The sequence below is a fragment of the Fulmarus glacialis genome, unplaced genomic scaffold (assembly GCF_000690835.1).
Source record: "Fulmarus glacialis isolate BGI_N327 unplaced genomic scaffold, ASM69083v1 scaffold34031, whole genome shotgun sequence".
NCBI classification, from domain to species: domain Eukaryota; kingdom Metazoa; phylum Chordata; class Aves; order Procellariiformes; family Procellariidae; genus Fulmarus; species Fulmarus glacialis.
Window position 1 is genome coordinate 8523 of NW_009195243.1, and position 16879 is coordinate 25401.

The 16879-nt window shown below is 39.8% G+C and overlaps 1 protein-coding gene across 1 annotated transcript; it reads right to left on the minus strand.

Moving 5' to 3' along the window:
• Window positions 1-508: 508 nt before the first annotated feature.
• TMEM192 (transmembrane protein 192) lies at window positions 509-16303 on the minus strand. Its single transcript, XM_009588043.1, has 6 exons — window positions 16274-16303; window positions 14280-14426; window positions 9875-10139; window positions 7658-7792; window positions 3220-3322; window positions 509-861 (listed from the first exon to the last, which is right to left on the minus strand). Exons 1-6 carry the CDS (start codon window positions 16301-16303, stop codon window positions 738-740), a joined length of 804 nt encoding a protein of 267 aa, XP_009586338.1. The 3' UTR covers window positions 509-737.
• Window positions 16304-16879: the final 576 nt, after the last annotated feature.

Below are 16879 nucleotides of genomic sequence, written 5' to 3' on the forward strand. Positions count from 1 at the left end.
TTAACAGGAAAGTCATCAGCCCTGAAGATCCCGCTTACAGGTTTTAAAGCCAGAATTCTGAACAACTGCTCAAATTGCTTATCATGCCATTGTTTGTACCACACACTTATACGCAAGATTTGCCATTCTAGGGCATCGACCGTTTTTTTTTTTTAAATCCTAAATTGGGTGCTAAATTTCCCCACTGGCACAGGCAACAGTTTCATTCCTTTTCTTGACAAAGGAGAAAAGAGACTAATCTAGAAAGAAAGTATCTACTTGTATAGGATTATTGAAGTACCCCACCTCTAACACTGGAAGTAATGGGACTCAGTGACAGAACACATCAGTACTAGAAACTGAAAAGATATCCTTTAAAAAGTCAGATTTTTCTAGAGGGGAAAAATCTGTATTCTAGAAATATAGAATACTTTGGTGGTTTGAAGCTTAAAGGTTACAGCAGTACAAAATAATAGCAACAACTGAACAAAGTTAAACCATTACCTCAGGTCCAACTTCAATCTATTAGGAATTAAAAATCCTTGAAGCTCCAGAACTTTTTTCAGAACTGATGATTTGAAGAGAGCCAGAGTGTCCAGTTGTAACAAGTTTATAGTGTATGCAGAGCTCATCCTTCCAGCTTAACTTCTATTTCAAAATGTGAAAGATGATTGAAGAAGTCATGGGTACAAATCAGTCTAGATACTACATTACCTCATGTTCCCTCCAGAGCTCCAGCAGCAGTTTTCCAAATGCTGTTAAGTTTTGATTTGCTGAGATGTTAGTGCCAATAGTCTCTTGCTGAGCAGTGCGTTGTGTCGCTGAAGATATTCTATTACATCTCCTTGCTTCTCAACTATCTCTTCTAAACTTGAATTTTCCCTTGAAATAACAAAAGTGAATATGGGTTTCACTAAGTGACAGCGGCTTTGTAACAGACAAAATGTCAGAGCTAGGTAACAAATATTTAAACAAGTTGCTTCCTTCAGTTTTACTTTTGTTGATCCCAACTAAGTTTTGAGGGAGGAGGCAATCTACACCACCTTTATGTTTAACCTCCATTTTGCATGAGAAGTCAGGAAGAGAAAAAAGTTTGGCTAAACTTCATGTCACATATATACAGTCGAGTTACATATTTCCTGCTAGACAATTACAGAAAAGTTGTAGCAGTATGAGGGTTCTTACTGTTTAACAAACTTAAAGCTAGTGAGCCAGACAACATGTTAGAATTGTACTAAGAAATCCATGGCACCTTTTCCAAATATGTTAGGAAGCTTATTTTAAGCAGGCATAGTATTTCTATTCAGCTGTGAGGATCATAAGCTGTTTAAGATAAATTTCTTGATTAACCTGCAGTAGCATATATTACGTACTACTATATACAGTGATATTATCTGTCACAATATCATAACAGCATCAGCTCCAAACAGTTGTGCTATTTCAGATCTACCTCATGTACAACTAACCTCCCACTTCAAATATCTCCAGCTTTCAGACATCCTTCATTTTAACTAGATAGTAATACTGCAACATTAAGTAAAGCCAAGTTAATTGAGAAAAATCTGCAAAAGTACAGAATTTTGTCAAATTTATAACTAGGAACTTTTAAGAATACAGCAAGAACAAGTACCAATGCCTGAGCATATTCCAGCCTTCCCTTACACACTATTTCTTCCTAACTGACTTGGGAGCCTGCCCTTTCAGTACACACGTGAGCATCTTGGAGCTTAGAAAGTTGCTCCTCAGCCTTGCAGCATTTTATGGAGGAACATTGCCCTTTTCATAGTTCTTAGAAAGTGCTGAGAAGGATAGCTAGAGTGGAAAAAAAGCTTAGGTCCAGTTAGGTTCTACTGTAGTTAAGCTGGAAAAAATAAAGAAAACAGGTTTTGTAGACAGAAAGCTTGCAACTTTAACCAGTAATCTGCACTACCAACTTAAAGCACCAGAAGAGGTCCTGATCAGTAGCTTAGGTTGTAGAGGTCATAATATTCAAAAAACATTCTTATAACCAGGGTCAACTGAAGGGCTGACAGGATTCACTTTTCAATAGACCTTAACTCTCAGGGGAAAGAGAGTCAGAGTTGTATAGAGCTGAATTAAAATAACTGGTTTGCAATCAGTTCTCACAGGAAGTTTGCACTCTAATCAAAAATAATCAGAGTCTTTTCCTCAGCTGGTCATTGTTGCAGACTCATTCTCTGGGCATTTGAGAATTTCTCAGGGGAGAAGCTGAATGAAAAAGTAATGAGGTCCACCATGCATTCACCGTGGTGTTTATATCAAGATGGAAGTCAGACACTGTGTCAAAGTTCAAGACAACTCTAAATCCTTCCTGTATCCTGGACATCTACTTCCAAGTTCCATAAAAGCATGTACATGCTGCATTTGTGGCACCAGTGGAAGTGCTAAAGTATTAGTCATCTCTGCACTTCAACTTTTTACTAAGGCACACGTACAGAAGCAAGTCATACTGTATTAGAAAATTTCTAAATAAATTCTTATATGGAAATCAATGTTAGTTTTGATGATTGTTTTTTGTTAAGTTATACCAGACTTATTTCAGCAACTGGAATGTGTTCAAGTCAGAAGGCACACAAAGAACAAACAAGCAATAAGTCTCAGTACCTGTGAGGTTAATGTTGGATAGCTTCTCTGTCTCACTGAGAACTTCCTTACCTCTTAAGTGCCCCACCCACTTTAAAATTCCTTCCCAAACTGGAAATATATTCCAATTCCCTTGTTAGAATCTCATGTCCAACTGCTGGCACAGAACAAAGCTGCAAAGTTTTCTTCTTCATCCACCAACTGCCCACAATATGTTTCCTTGCCTGAAACTGAAGGTATACTGTAGGTATACTTTAAGTAACAGCGTAAGATGCCAGTATCTCTCCTCAAACTCCCATATAAAGTCAACTAATACAGATTAAGCACAGTTATTTACAGCACATTAGATTCATGCAACCAGCCATAAATGGTCAAATCATTTCTGTCCTCATGTTTTAGGATTTCTGGATCATAACAAATTGTCATTACTACGTAGACTGTGCTACTTCTCATCTGTGCATGTAAAATAGCAGCCTTAAGCATATAGTTTCCTTCAAAACTATTATTACCACCTCTGCTTTGGTTGACAGATTTGAGATTATATGTAAGTCTACAGAAAGTAATGCAATTACATTAGTCAGGGTTACCTATATACTGTGGCTGAACACAGCACAAGATTAATACAGAAAATCTTACCTGAATCCAATTTCTGAGGTAATGTGACTAGGGTAGGCATACATCTTTTCTTCTTCAATTATGTCAGGTCTTGGCTTCGCACGATTGAAGTTGCTTATTTTCACTGCAACAAAGTTTTATAAATTAGTTGGAAAGCAACCAAAAAAAAGAAAGGCATTATCACCAGGCTCCAAGGTAAAAACAAAGAATCTTTAACAGAGGATTATAAGATTACTTTAGGATAGGAGATCGAAAGATAATAAGGGAATCTGGGGCATGGGGAGAAAGGAAAGAAAAAGCAGAATCTAACTCTGCTCATTTCTGGAATGGCTTTGATAAGTTAGTGGTGTGGGGGGTTTCTTTCCCGCCCCCCAGCCCTGCTGCTTAAAAGACCACAGTGAAGTGAAGACTTGAATGGGGAAGCTTGAACATACTTAACATCTGCAAAGCTTAGTCTGTCACCTAAAAGAGGGTGAAACCTTAGTTGCCTTTGAGCGGGTACTGATATTCAGTCTCCAAATTCAGGTCATAAATTAAGCAACATGCCACAAAAAAGATGTAAGAAGTTTTGATACTAGTATCTAGGTCAGCACTTCTAATTTAATCTCTTTGATAAATACTATTTTAACTAGGCTACCTGCAATTAAGCAGCAGCTTGTCTGCCTGTTCTAAAACTAGGGCAGACTTGCTACAGAAAGCCATTACGTCTTCAAACCCAAGTAGCTCTGATCAGCTTCATATTGTGAACCTTGCAATGTTGGCTATCAAAACCAGAAGTCATTCCTGGGCACCTGTGAATAAAGTTTAAGATTAAATTTAACAGATATGGAATGGGGATGGGTAGGGGTGAGAGAAGCTGTAGGCACCCTCTGCATTATTTCTGGAAGGAAGCCGAAAATATTTGAAGCCATTCAATGTCAGATCCTGATTAAGGGAATGTACCGAGAGACCTGGAGTATGCATGGTGGACTCTGCAGTTAGGGTTCCTTGTGAAGCAATACATCTAATGCCACTAAAAACATTACATTCCAGCTCCGTGAGAAATCCGCACAACTGCAGTAGAGAAAGACTGTCCTTACAAGTCAATAATATGATGGGGTTTATTACAGGCCACCCTGCTAAAACAATGCTAAGACCCTCCAGAGGTTAACTACAAGTTAGGCTCAAAGGTTAGTTATTTCTATGATGGTATTCCTCTACAAATAAAGCCACAAAGGAATGGATGTGGAATTCCCAACATGCATTGTTTGTGGGAATGTTAGTCTTTTATTCAAGTGATATTAGAAATATGTAGGAAAGTCATTAAATACATATATTTAGTAAACCTTTTAAAGCTGACTCCCTACCCTACCAACAACAAACTTACAATAGTAAGTGACATTTAGAGCTGTCTGTATCGTACTTCATTCCATGCACCTTTACCTCACTTGAACGATTTATGTATGTCAAGTCTATTATAGGTCAATCACAGCAATTCCTTTAGATTTCTGAACCCCTGCCTCTGCATCCTCCAGCTATATATACATACACTGCTGAATGGACATTTTTAATGCAGTAGTACTTCGTAGGACATTGTGCATGATACAACTCATAAAATAGCTCCAACAAGCAAGAAGAAATATCTAGAATTACAATCAGGTATTCCATGCCACCACTCTCATTTGTTAGGCAGTAATATTTAAACAAAAATAAGTCAGGTACACAAACCTTCTACAGGTAAGCATTTACACCTTATTCTAGTAGTTAAGAAATAATTATTCCACAGTGGAGAAACAATGTATGAACTGGTGTTACCTTCCCTGCAAAATTTAGGAGTAATATACTAACACAAGGAAGGAGTTGATCATGAGTTGCTAGTGTAAAGTGACCTTAATCTCCCCATTGTTGCTCAGCTACATTAGCTGATAGTATCTTAACATTAAGTGGGATCTGCTAAATGCTTGCCTTGGAGAGGAGCACTAACACTGAGCAGAGAACTGCTCTTAAAATTATCCTACTACAGAAGCTTCATGCTTCCAGTCATAGTCTGCTCTGTTTGAGAGAAAAAATAATTATCTGAGCATCACTATTACTACAGATTCTCAGGCTATTTTCTAAACTGGCTAAATACATTTGTTTTGCTTCAGTAGAGCTTTAGTTTGATGCTTAAAGTGTTAAAAAAAACCCTAAAAAACCACCACTACACACAGACAGACATGCAGGCAGTCTCTTAGCTTACCTCAACATGTATTGGGATGGAAAACAAGAAAACAAGTTACACTACCCACTGGAAAAAGCAACCTACGGTGATTGGAGGTCTTCCCCATCTCGACACAAGTGTTAAGCTATGTAAAAATTAACCCTGATTTTGCACACCAAGCTTTAGAGAATGAAGCTGAGACTGTTGTTTTGGGGCTGCTGAGGAAATAAGGTAGCTGTTGTTGCTAGAAGAGACTGCCTTACTCCTTCCTAGCCATGCAGCTCTGTCCCTCCTTCACCTTGGTTCCAGGACTTACTGGGCCCTTCTTGAAGCCTCCTTCAGCTGGAAAGCAAAACATTGCACCCCATGACTTCCTCGCATAAGTTGGTTAATGGATTTGGTGGGCACAGGAACTGGCACAGTACAAGCTAGGAAACAAGACCCTTTTGGTGACAAATAAGCAGAAAAGTACTTTGAGAACTCTTATGGAAGTCCAGGCTCAGACCTTACCACTATGAAGGTCAGCTTTCTTGCAGTTGCTTACCCTTTTCTGCCAGGGTAAGAGACACACAGTGTAGCTCTTGGAGCTCAAAGAGGCCTCAGGGTAAGAAATAATGTTTCACTAGAATTCCTGACGTTCTATTAAAGTTTTGCAATTTCCCTCTTATTTTCTGAGTTTCCCAGGAAAGTATGTGTATGCAAAGAGGGGATGATCTCCAGCATTCTTAGAATAGTTCTCTAGGACTGCCATGCTTGTGTTCCCTCATCATTGCCTTTATTCCTCCAGAGGACAGTTAGTCTACTTGAGCCACGCTGGTCCATTCAGGGGAAAGCCTGACAAACCCACAGCATTCAGGACTCTGCACAGTCGCAAGAGGAGAACATAGTTTAGAGCTGGGAGCTTATTTCTTGGTGCATTTTGATTTCAATGTTGTTGCAGGAGAGTCAAGAATAGATTTTATTTCCTAGATGACCAAGCTACTTGGCAGTATTTCTCTGTATGTCATTACATTACTAAGAACATACCAAAGTTTTCTTCTCCAAACAAAAAGACATCCTAGATTAATTACTAATTATGAAATCACAAAAGAAGTCAGATTAACACAAATACTGACCAATATAGAAATGGCTTTTACTTTAAGTTTTAAGCTTCATGCAGTCCTGAAGGAGGCATTTCCAACGTCCTCCTGTTTGATTAGATGTCAGGAGCAAACTATAAGTTTTGCCCATTGGTTTTGGTTTTTTCCTCCCAGAGAAACTAGTGCTACTGAGGCTACTTCGCTAAGGTGTCATGTCCTTGTTCGTAGCTGTAAATAATCAGAAAGCAGCATCTCAGAAGCAGGAGTATAAACTATATAACTCAAGAGTGGGAACTACATGTCATTTAAACAGACATGGACTTCACAGTAAACATATCTAGTTTTCTTCAGACAACAAAAATAACTGCATTTTTTATAGTGTCTTGTACCTTTTCAGCATTTTTTTTTTCCAACCCAGTTATTTTCATTTGACTTAATGCAAGCCACAAACCCAAATAGTTTTTAAGATGAGATTAGAGAAAACTATTTGGTTCAAGCATTTATTAATTAACATTTTAGATACTCCTGCAATAGTTTAATGGAAAGAGGTTTATCAAGCCTTGATAAATTACACCAAAAAGCAGATAACCTTACAAGCCAACAGTGACAGTACAAAGCAAGGCCTCACAGTTTTATGATGCAGTATCTTATTTTATTATTAGCACAGATCTCAAAAGCTGCATTTTTTTTAACATTCATTAGAGGGAATCTTCCATTTTAGTGACTTCCATTTTAGTGACAAAGAGGAACTGAAGCTTTTGGGGTGGGACCAGGGAAAGAGTAAGGCACATCACACCATCAACTATGCAGGTTCCACATGTAAATCCCAGAAGCAGTTCTGATAAAGCCAGCTAGCTCTTACTGCTTCACAGCTTGTGGTGCACGCATTTGAGAACACACTGCTAAACAGACAAGCCTGTTCACAGGACACTTTTGCAACAATTATGCATTTATTGCCACTTCACTGGATCAAGAGCTTTGACGTAACATGGAGTTTTCATTTAGCAGCACTTGGAGACCAAATCAAGCCTGACAACCTTCCCATTTATTTTGGAATTGCCTTAGTTCTCCTTCTACAAGGACAGAATCATTCTATATTTATCATTGCAGTTAAATGTCTTGGGGTACACCAAGTAAGCTACTGTGAGGGCAAACAAAACAGTTTCTTCTCACTCAAGAAGGCAAAAAGTGCCTCTCTCACCTGTGTAAATCACCAGGCATATCAGGGAGCTAATCAGCTCCAGGCCCAGGACTCCCAGGATAAGATACAGGTACGCTTTACTGCGATCAGGAAAGGAGTGCTGCATGGACAGAATCAAAAGCAGGGCTGTATTACCTAGAAAACAAATGTTATATTTCACAGGTGTAAATTTCATTAGCTGTTGAAAATAACTTGGTACTCTCTCATCCCCAGTATCTGCATTAGGCTGCAACATTTCAGCAACACTTTTCCATTTCATACCATACTTGCCTCTTTGGTAGCAACACACTTCCATTTCATACCATACTTGCCTCTTTGGCTAATTTCCTTAAGACAGGTGATGCAAGCTTACAACTGCTGGCAGCAAAATGAGGTTTCATTTCAGAATTTGACTGTAGTGGTAGAGAAATATGAGTTTTCTTATAGATTTTTCTGACTTAAACAAGAGTGGAAGAAACACACTTCAAATACCTAATACACATGTGTGGGCCTAAACAGTTTCTAGCCTTGTTGCTGCTATCCATCCCCAAAACTGCCTGGAGACTATTAATTTCTTTCCATTCCCAAGAGATCACATCAGTCAATTCAAAGTGAGAGGGCATTTTCCTTCAAGTGGTGGATTTGAGTGTATTTAAATGAGGCTAATGGAGCAAAACCAAACACCTTCCTTTCACAGCGAGATACTTGCATAGGCTTCCAGTTGCCTGGCTATTATTTTAATACTTGCAAATTACTGAAAGTTTAACCGAAATGAGCACAATTAGTCAAGGAGAGCAGGTGTTGAATTACAGACCTAACACACATTCTTAATTCTTTACACACCCTCTTCTCCTCTGAATCAGAGTGTGAATGTTCTTCTCTTTCCTGTGGAAATGTTATAACTAGTGTCTGGATAAAGCGCTAAGTGTATTAAGACCATTAATGTAGCTAGGGGACTGTACAGTTATCTTCCATACTGTATTAGGCAGCTGAACTGTCAGCATGGAAGTGTCATCAGCAGTGATTAGTATGGCAGGGAGTTTGCAGTAATGGAGCCAACCACCTTCTGAACTACAGATTATTTACATCAGGAGTCCATAGTCCATAGCACACAACTGATTGCACCTGAACGTTTACACATGCCCAGAGTTTCTCTGGTAGGGGAGAAGTGGGCTTCACCTAAGACTGAAGACAGGGCTAAGTATTCCAGATTACATTGCAATAGGCAGAAATAGTCCTTTTACTCTTTTGAAACATCCTTAAGCCTGCTGTAGCCTGATTTTGTCACTGCACTCCAAACACATCTTTATCTTCAGAGCTCTATCTAGTGGCCAGAGCCTGAAGTTTTGCACCTTCATCAAGTTGACTAGCTCTTTTAGTGACTGGGTGGAAAGAAAGCTAGGGTTTTATATCTAAACTTTATATCTAACTCACCAATTCTGGTGAAAAAATTCTACTCCAGTTATTCAGAAGATTTACAGAAGGGAGGTGGGATTATAAGAGGCAAAAATACTGTAGAAGTCACCACTGTTCCCTTTTCCGCTGCTATTTCTGTGTGAAAAAAATCCCCTCAAGTTAGATAGATTTTTAGATTTGTTGAAGTAGTTTGTTAGAAAAGCTACACCAATTGTACCAACACTTCTTTCAGCTGCACTGGCCAGTGATGTAACTTAGAATATATAGAGTTAAATCACTCCCATACATAACCCTTTCTCCATAGAAAGTAGAAAAAGACAGTCAGCAGTAGAGCTGAACGTTACACATAGCCCCACTGTAGATTAGAAAATTGCTTATTTTACTGATGTCAGACAACTCTTAAGCAACAGGCAATTCATCCGTTTCTACTTGAATTGCTGAGCTTGAAAAGAAGAGAGTAGCACACTTCTTGGAAGGACTAGCGTCTTGCCACATATCCAACTAGACAAATGAGTATGTAAGTCGAGATCACTAGCAGCCAAACACTGGCTGAACATTTTATGGCTGAAGACTAGATGCAAATGACTAGATGTCTTACTCAATTTCACATTTGTGGGCATTTTTCCACTACAAAGTTCTTTACAACATGCATCTAGCAGGCCAGAAAGGTCAGTCAGGAGGTCCAACTGACTGAAATAAATAGCTTTTATAAATGCTCATAGGCAGGTTCATAACATACATTTATACATCATCTGTTCAGTCTTTTATTGTGTCAGTTTAAAGCTTTAGAAGAACAAAAACCAGGAAAAAAGTTCAATTCACCTGTAGAGTGTATCAGCAGTGGAAGCCTTTTTAGATGTCTTGTTGATCGGTATATTGAGAAGTAACCTCTGCTTCTGACTTTACTGTGGTGGTGCTGGATATATCGTTCAAAAAACACATGCAGAATCCACAGAATTACTTTTGCAATGATGATGACAGTCTGCACTTTAAGTGGGTGAGTATAGTTTCCAGGGCACTTATCCTGATTTGGATTGGGGTAAGAGCAAAACATAGCTGCTAAAAATGCTAGAACAACAAAAGCAACCTGGAAGAGAAAGGAAGAGAGGAAAACTCTTAAAGTCAACATTTAACTATAAAAAAAGACTTATGTAGTTTATTCATTATGCATTACTTTATTAATTGATCTTAGAGTTGAGATAGTGTATAAAACATTAGACACTTACTACAACCACTACATGTCATTCTAGGAACATACTGATGACTGAAATTGCTAAGTAGTAAGACTGTCTTCCAGGAGGGCAACCAGTCTCCAGCCGAACAGAGCTGAGAATCACCACTCTTCCCAGAATTTCCTCTAAATCAATTTCACTGTTCCGAGTCTCCTTCATAGTGAATTTATCTTATTTCTGGACCCTCTTTACTATGTCTTTTTACTTTAATGGGAACTTGATTTATACTCCCTCAAAAAATAAAAAAAAAAATCACATCTTTTTAGACTCATTCAATGACACTGTTACTGCTCTGCAGAACAGCCTCATATCTTATTGGTACAGTCTATGTTTCTTTAAATTGACATTTCATAAATGAAAAATCAATCCTTTACTATATCCGTTAAAAATAATCTCCAGGTTATGACATTAGAAAAAAGTGACACATCATCATAGTAACTTACAAATTATTAACACTGAATAGGCATCTCTGCCAGTCGGTAATCATTCTTTAGTATATTTACTATCAGATTTTTCCATTTTGCTCAGAATTTATGTCAGAATGACCAGAATGTAATCAGTCAGATTGTAGATACACTTGTCCTTTCAGACTAGTGCCATTATGCCCTAAGTTTTCCTGTCTTCTAGACTTTTCTCCAAATTTTCATCATCAGCAGTGAGCATCAGCAATCTTTTGGTCAACTAGAATGCAGAGTTTTGGGTGCACATTATCTGGGGTATATGTATACACAGGGGGCTTTTTTTTAAGCTTTATAGAATGTTTTTGTCATAGAAAATACTCTCTCTACTGTTTTCATTCAGTGAACAAGAAAATATAGTACTTTCTCATCCTGGTTCATTCTACAGAATAGGAATATTTTAAAACAGAACTGAAAACAAAAACAACTCCCACCAATACAGAAGTAAATTGAGAGCTTCTATATACAACAAAAAAAAAATCAATTTGCCTCAAGTTTGCAAAAGTCTAACACCTCTAATATACTTAGCTTAAAAAGTGTCCAGTGTTCTGCATCTTATAACTGACAGAAACACATCAGAACCGAAGATGGAGGAAAGTATCCGATTTTCATTTGCTAGGTTTGTTTCCATACTTAATTCTATGGATATCCAAGAGCCCACCACCCCCTTCCCACTCCCTTAAACTTTTTCATATTTTGTCATTTCTCAAAGCAACTTTCTTCACAGAAATTAACCTTTCAGAACCACCTAGTTACTCTTGATATGAACTGCCCTTAGCTTGCTCTGGTTATGAACAGAGTTAGGTAATTGGTGGGAGGAAGAAAGGGGAATAACTTCTACACATAAGGGAGACATTATAGAAGACAGACAGGGTAGCAGGTGGGAGGAAGGAAAAAAGAGTGTGTTCTACATTATCCATAAGACCATTACTTCAAATGCAAATTAAATCCCAAATTACCTTGAGATGGGTTAAATAGCTAGATTAAGAAGTGAAATAAGAGGGAGGGTTATCAACAAAACATTCGTTTAATCTATTATTTACCACCTCCTTTTCTTACAAAGCTAAGAATAATCCAGCTAACCCATATTTTATTTGGTCCATGTACTGTTCGGTTTGCCATTTTAAAACAGTAACACATCTAGTTCTACTGCCTCCAGGTGTTAGGAATGTATTTCAGTACAGAAAGTAGCTATATTAAACTGATGCAAGCAAGAATGGCCTAGCATTGCAGCTCTACTAATCCACTACAGCAGTGTATACAAAAGGAAACAGGTAGCTGGCATTAAGGGTGGCATTTATTAAAGATATTTTGCTTACATTTTAGGGTAGTCCAACAACATGTGCTTCACCCCAGTACAGGGGATTTTTATAGACAAAAAGTTATTCTTGGAGTAGTATTTAAGTTCAGTTTTGGGGATGGGGATAGACAGAGGGGATTAAGGAAAGACAGGGTTAACATAAAGAAATTATTTCTAGCCTGTACACTTCACACTGTTCTCCAGAGTCTCCTAACAGGAGCCAGAAGCCTGCAGAAAAGCAAGGCTTGGCAAAAGGAAAGCCACTCAAAAACCCAGCCCCACCACACTCCAGCATATCCTACGCACACACTCCAGAATTGTGTGTAACTAGGCAGCTGCACTGAAGCAGCTATTTGCCGCCTAACCCTGTATCTTGGCACAGGAGGGTGGAGAAGAAATACTCCAAGTTACACACAAAGTACTTCAGAGATGCATTACAACTCTACCGCATAATACTATGATGGCTTAACTTCTCCAGGATACTTGCCCCTTTGGCAGGCTGTGCATCAGAAACTAACCTGGTGTCTCCACATTCCACAAGTTTTGTGCACATTTGCAGAAGCAGAGGGGAAGGAAATCCAATAAGCTTGTTTTCCCCATCCATCTTTTCAGCAAGAGAGACAGCACCATTTCATGTGGCAATTATAATGCTGTATTTCACCAACAGGAAAGGATACTTCTCCATTTTGCTCCAAGGACCAAGTAGCCACTGCAGCAGGTTCAGCAACAGCAGCAAGACTTTACCTGGAAAAGTGTGTGTTGACAGAGGCCTCAGCAGTTTTCTCTCTTCACCTCCCCATACTTCTCTCCATTTGCAGGAGAGGGGAAGTGATGGGGACAGAAGAGGCAGCAGTTTCCTAGGACCTGAGTGACTGACATTTGGCTACATCAGTTATGCTAGTAGATAGTAAGGCCCCAAGGCTAGGTGGAAAAACATTTACTGCTCTACTAGCAATAGGAGTATCTACCTTTGTAATGCAGACTTTAAGTGCCACCCTAATGGCATGGCACCAGTGTTCTTCTGGTAGTGGAAGGGAATAAGGCTGGATATGCAATTTCCATTGGGAATTTTGCTGGTTTATTCAGCAGAACAGCAGAAGTCTTTCCCAAGTCTACCTGACAGAGGGACATTTCTTGATATTACTAAGAGGCCCACAAAACATTTACTTCTAAAATTAGAAAGGCAGGGCATATTGTTTGAACAGCTTTATGCAGCTGCCCAAAGAGACCTTTAGAGGTTGGCATGTGCTTTTAAAGTTCTCGCAGAGACTATGTTTTGCAGAGCACTGGGCACAGCATTTTTTGTTAGAGATCAAATGAAGCTCTAAAATAGCTAGCAACACATACATACATGTCTTGTGCACTCTCTGGCTTTTTACACATACTATATTCAGGTCAGTGTTAGTGGCATTATAGAATCATAGAAACATTTAGGTTGGAAAAGACCCTTAAGATCGAGTCCAACCATTTACCTAACACTACCAAGTCCACCACTAAACCATGTCCCTAAGCACCATGCAAGTACCATTTCAGTTAGATCTTAGGATCAGAGCTCTTCACCCTTCCTTCTTCATGTTTGGTTTCCACATGCTCACAAGCAACAATAAGCCTCTTCAGCTTACCAAAAATAACTCACTACTAGGCAGGAGCCTCTCTACTTCTGTCTACCAGCCTCAAAAAGGCCTTCATACTGCTAGGTACAAGATCTGTCCTTTATCTGCACTTTTCACCCTTAAACCCCAGAAGTCAGAGCAGGAAGTAACATTTGGATTCCTTTATCTCTCCGTCCACTACCACACAAAACCCCTGGAACAAGTCCAACTTTACTTGTTTAGTTACTGTAAGAAATACCTTAAGTCTTCCCTGTGACATTAAGTTCAGCCTCCAGAAGGCATGGCATCAAAATTATCTTAGCCCTCTATAACTAGTCTAAGCACTTCTACAGCAGTAATACTATTTTAAAAGTACACTTCCAATAGAATAGAAGAACTACTACTTAAAAGGCTTTTCTTCCTAACAAGACATGTCATCGCATGTTAGCACTGACAATCAATCAGAATGAGAACGCAGCAAGTATCATGTAGCATACACACTATCAAAATTCATTGGCAAGTAAGACTTAACTGGTTTGGAAGAACAGCGCACGGAAGTCTCAAGAGACTTCTGTCTATGTGACGCACAAGAATTCAGAATAGAGACAGCAAATTTTCATAAGGAAATTGTGCTCTTAAACTTACATGTATTAGCAACAGAAAATTGGCAAGGAGAACTGCTGGGATAGCATGAAATCTTGGCCTCAGTTGGGAATGCAACGTATGAGATGAAATAAGCGGTGCATCCAGTAGAGGATCATCTTCCAAACTCTGTGTTATTTCCAAGGAACCCTGCAACAGAAGGGGAGGGCAAAGAGTAATAACAGGTAAGCTCTAAAAGTAAAGCACAAAGTTTTAACAATTTCCTGTTAGCAAATCAAGCTTTGGGGAAAAAAAACTAGGTTAGTATCTTGAGACAAGCTCTTAAATTCTAGGTAAACTCTCATCGCATCTTTATGTAAGAACTGAGTCCCTGAGGAATCCGACACTAATCTACCTCCCAGCATTGCACTGAGTCTTCGGGAACTTTAGTCTTTAAAAATGTATTACAAGTATTTGAGCATCGCTCCTAAGAGAGGCCAGAAATATTAGTATGTTTACATGAAAAGGTGAAAATTGACAATTGAAGTCTCTCACATTCTTTATACAAGTACTGCAAAAACCCTTGTTATTCTTACTTCCGTCCAGCTATGGTTAGAGGCAACAGCAAAGACAGCTGCAGTGTACCAGTAACAGTTTCAAGCGATTCAGCCACTGACACTACTGACATGTCAAGATGCCTGCAGCCGTAGTTCAAACTGAACCCAAGCAAGAAAGAAGCAGCAGTTCAGAGGGAAGAGGATGCTACCAAGTGCTGGGCAAGACATTCTCTGCTTTCAGTAGAGAGTATGCAGCCCTTACTTGTCATGCTGGCACCAAGTATTGGGGCTTTGACTTCACATTCAGCTCAGATGTCTTGGCTATGTAAGTTTCCAGAAGTACCTTTTACTTTTTTTTTTTTTTTTTTAAGTAAAAGGTAAAACTAAGTATCCATGGAGGGAAAAACCTTTCCTTGTTGACAAGGAGCTTGCCCCAGTGCTATGCATCTCTGCTCCTTCCAGGCCAGGACACAGTCATTCAGTACATCTTAAGTTGAACGTACACAGCCACTATGAATGCTCAAACTGCTCAAGTTTCCCTCTTAGCATCCTGTTATGTCCCATGCTATGACTTGCTTGCTTCAAAAGATACAGAAACTCAAGATTCCCAATCAAGTTTTGGCTGCTCTTCTCCCGAGAGATACCAACCACAGCCCAGAACAATGAGACCATCCCACTCCAGAGTTCTGACTATTCAGAGACACACGCCAGGGTTCACTGGGATATTTACTGTTTTTAAACTGAGGACTTCTCCTTGCCATGACAGAAAGCAGCACAAGCCTCAGGACAAATGAGGCATGTCATTCTTCTACAGACTAGCACAAGAAGAGAGAGAGAAAGAAGTCTTTGGATTAGACCTAGGTTTATACTTCATATTAACCAGGACAATGTAAATTGACTCCCCAGTGTTATTTAAACTACAGACATCTGCCTACAGCGGAGGAACTAGTCATCAAGGGTTATTTCAGTCAGCAATCAGTTTTATTTTAGTACCGTGAATGCCACACTTGCCCAACCACAGAAGAGTGTGAACAGGCCTCCCTTACCTATTGGATACCTTTTTAATTAGCCTAGTCTTTGACTGTAAACAACCCTTGCTGAAATACCTGCCTGCTAAAATGACCTTTTACCGCAAACCTAAAGTTTTACAGATGGCACTCCTCTTGTGTTACTGATGTAAAATCCAGAAGCATGAGTACAAAGATGCCCTCTGTCCCTCATCTCCCATTTTCAGGGGCCAGGTACAATTTTAAGCTCTGAAAGCGAGTGTGTAGGACCAGCACTCCAGCAGCCAAGACATCTCACCTCATTCCTCCCCAACACAGAATTAATAGCAGAGTTAACAGCTCACACCTCCCACAAAGGCAGTGATCCTCCTTAGGACAGTATCCTTTGTCTCACGGGAACAGGTGAGCTCATCACTTCTGCAACAGCCTGACAGATCAGTGCACTCCTTCACAGACAGAGCTTTATCAGAACACGTTTGACCATGTTACTTACTGCGAGACTGGCTACAACCCATCGTTGCATCCTGAAATACAGCTAGCGTTAGTAAGTGCTGGATGACATAACCTCCCTGCGCAGAGGCCATTACAGGCAACATGGGGAGGAGGGGAATTAAAGCAAGAGAGATGATGATGATGCCACGCAGTCAATCCGACATTAAGAAAAACCTAGTAAGAGTCCCAGTTAGGTTTCATTTAATAAAGATGAACGAAAGCCACAGCTGTTAAAAGCCAAAACGCCTTAAAAAAAATGGGCCTTCTGTTAGGCACGGATGTTACCACAGCTCAAGGCTTCAGCCTCCTGGCTCCCAGACCCGGTTTCCAGCATGTGACCGCCCCGCACCAGCGCCGGGAGGAGGAGGAGGGCAGGCGGGAAGAGGCAGAGCGGCAGCCAGCCAGCCTGGCCCGTCCAGGTTTCCCGCTGGGGGGCGGGAAACACCCCAACAAACAGAAGAAGGCCGCGGCCACGCCAGCGCGCAGCGAACCGGAGGCGACACTTGCAGGATCTGCCAGTGGAGAAGACCCCGCAGAACTAAACAAGCTACACGACCGGCCTCGATTGAATGAATAACCTCGATTAAAAACAACCCACACCCCAATT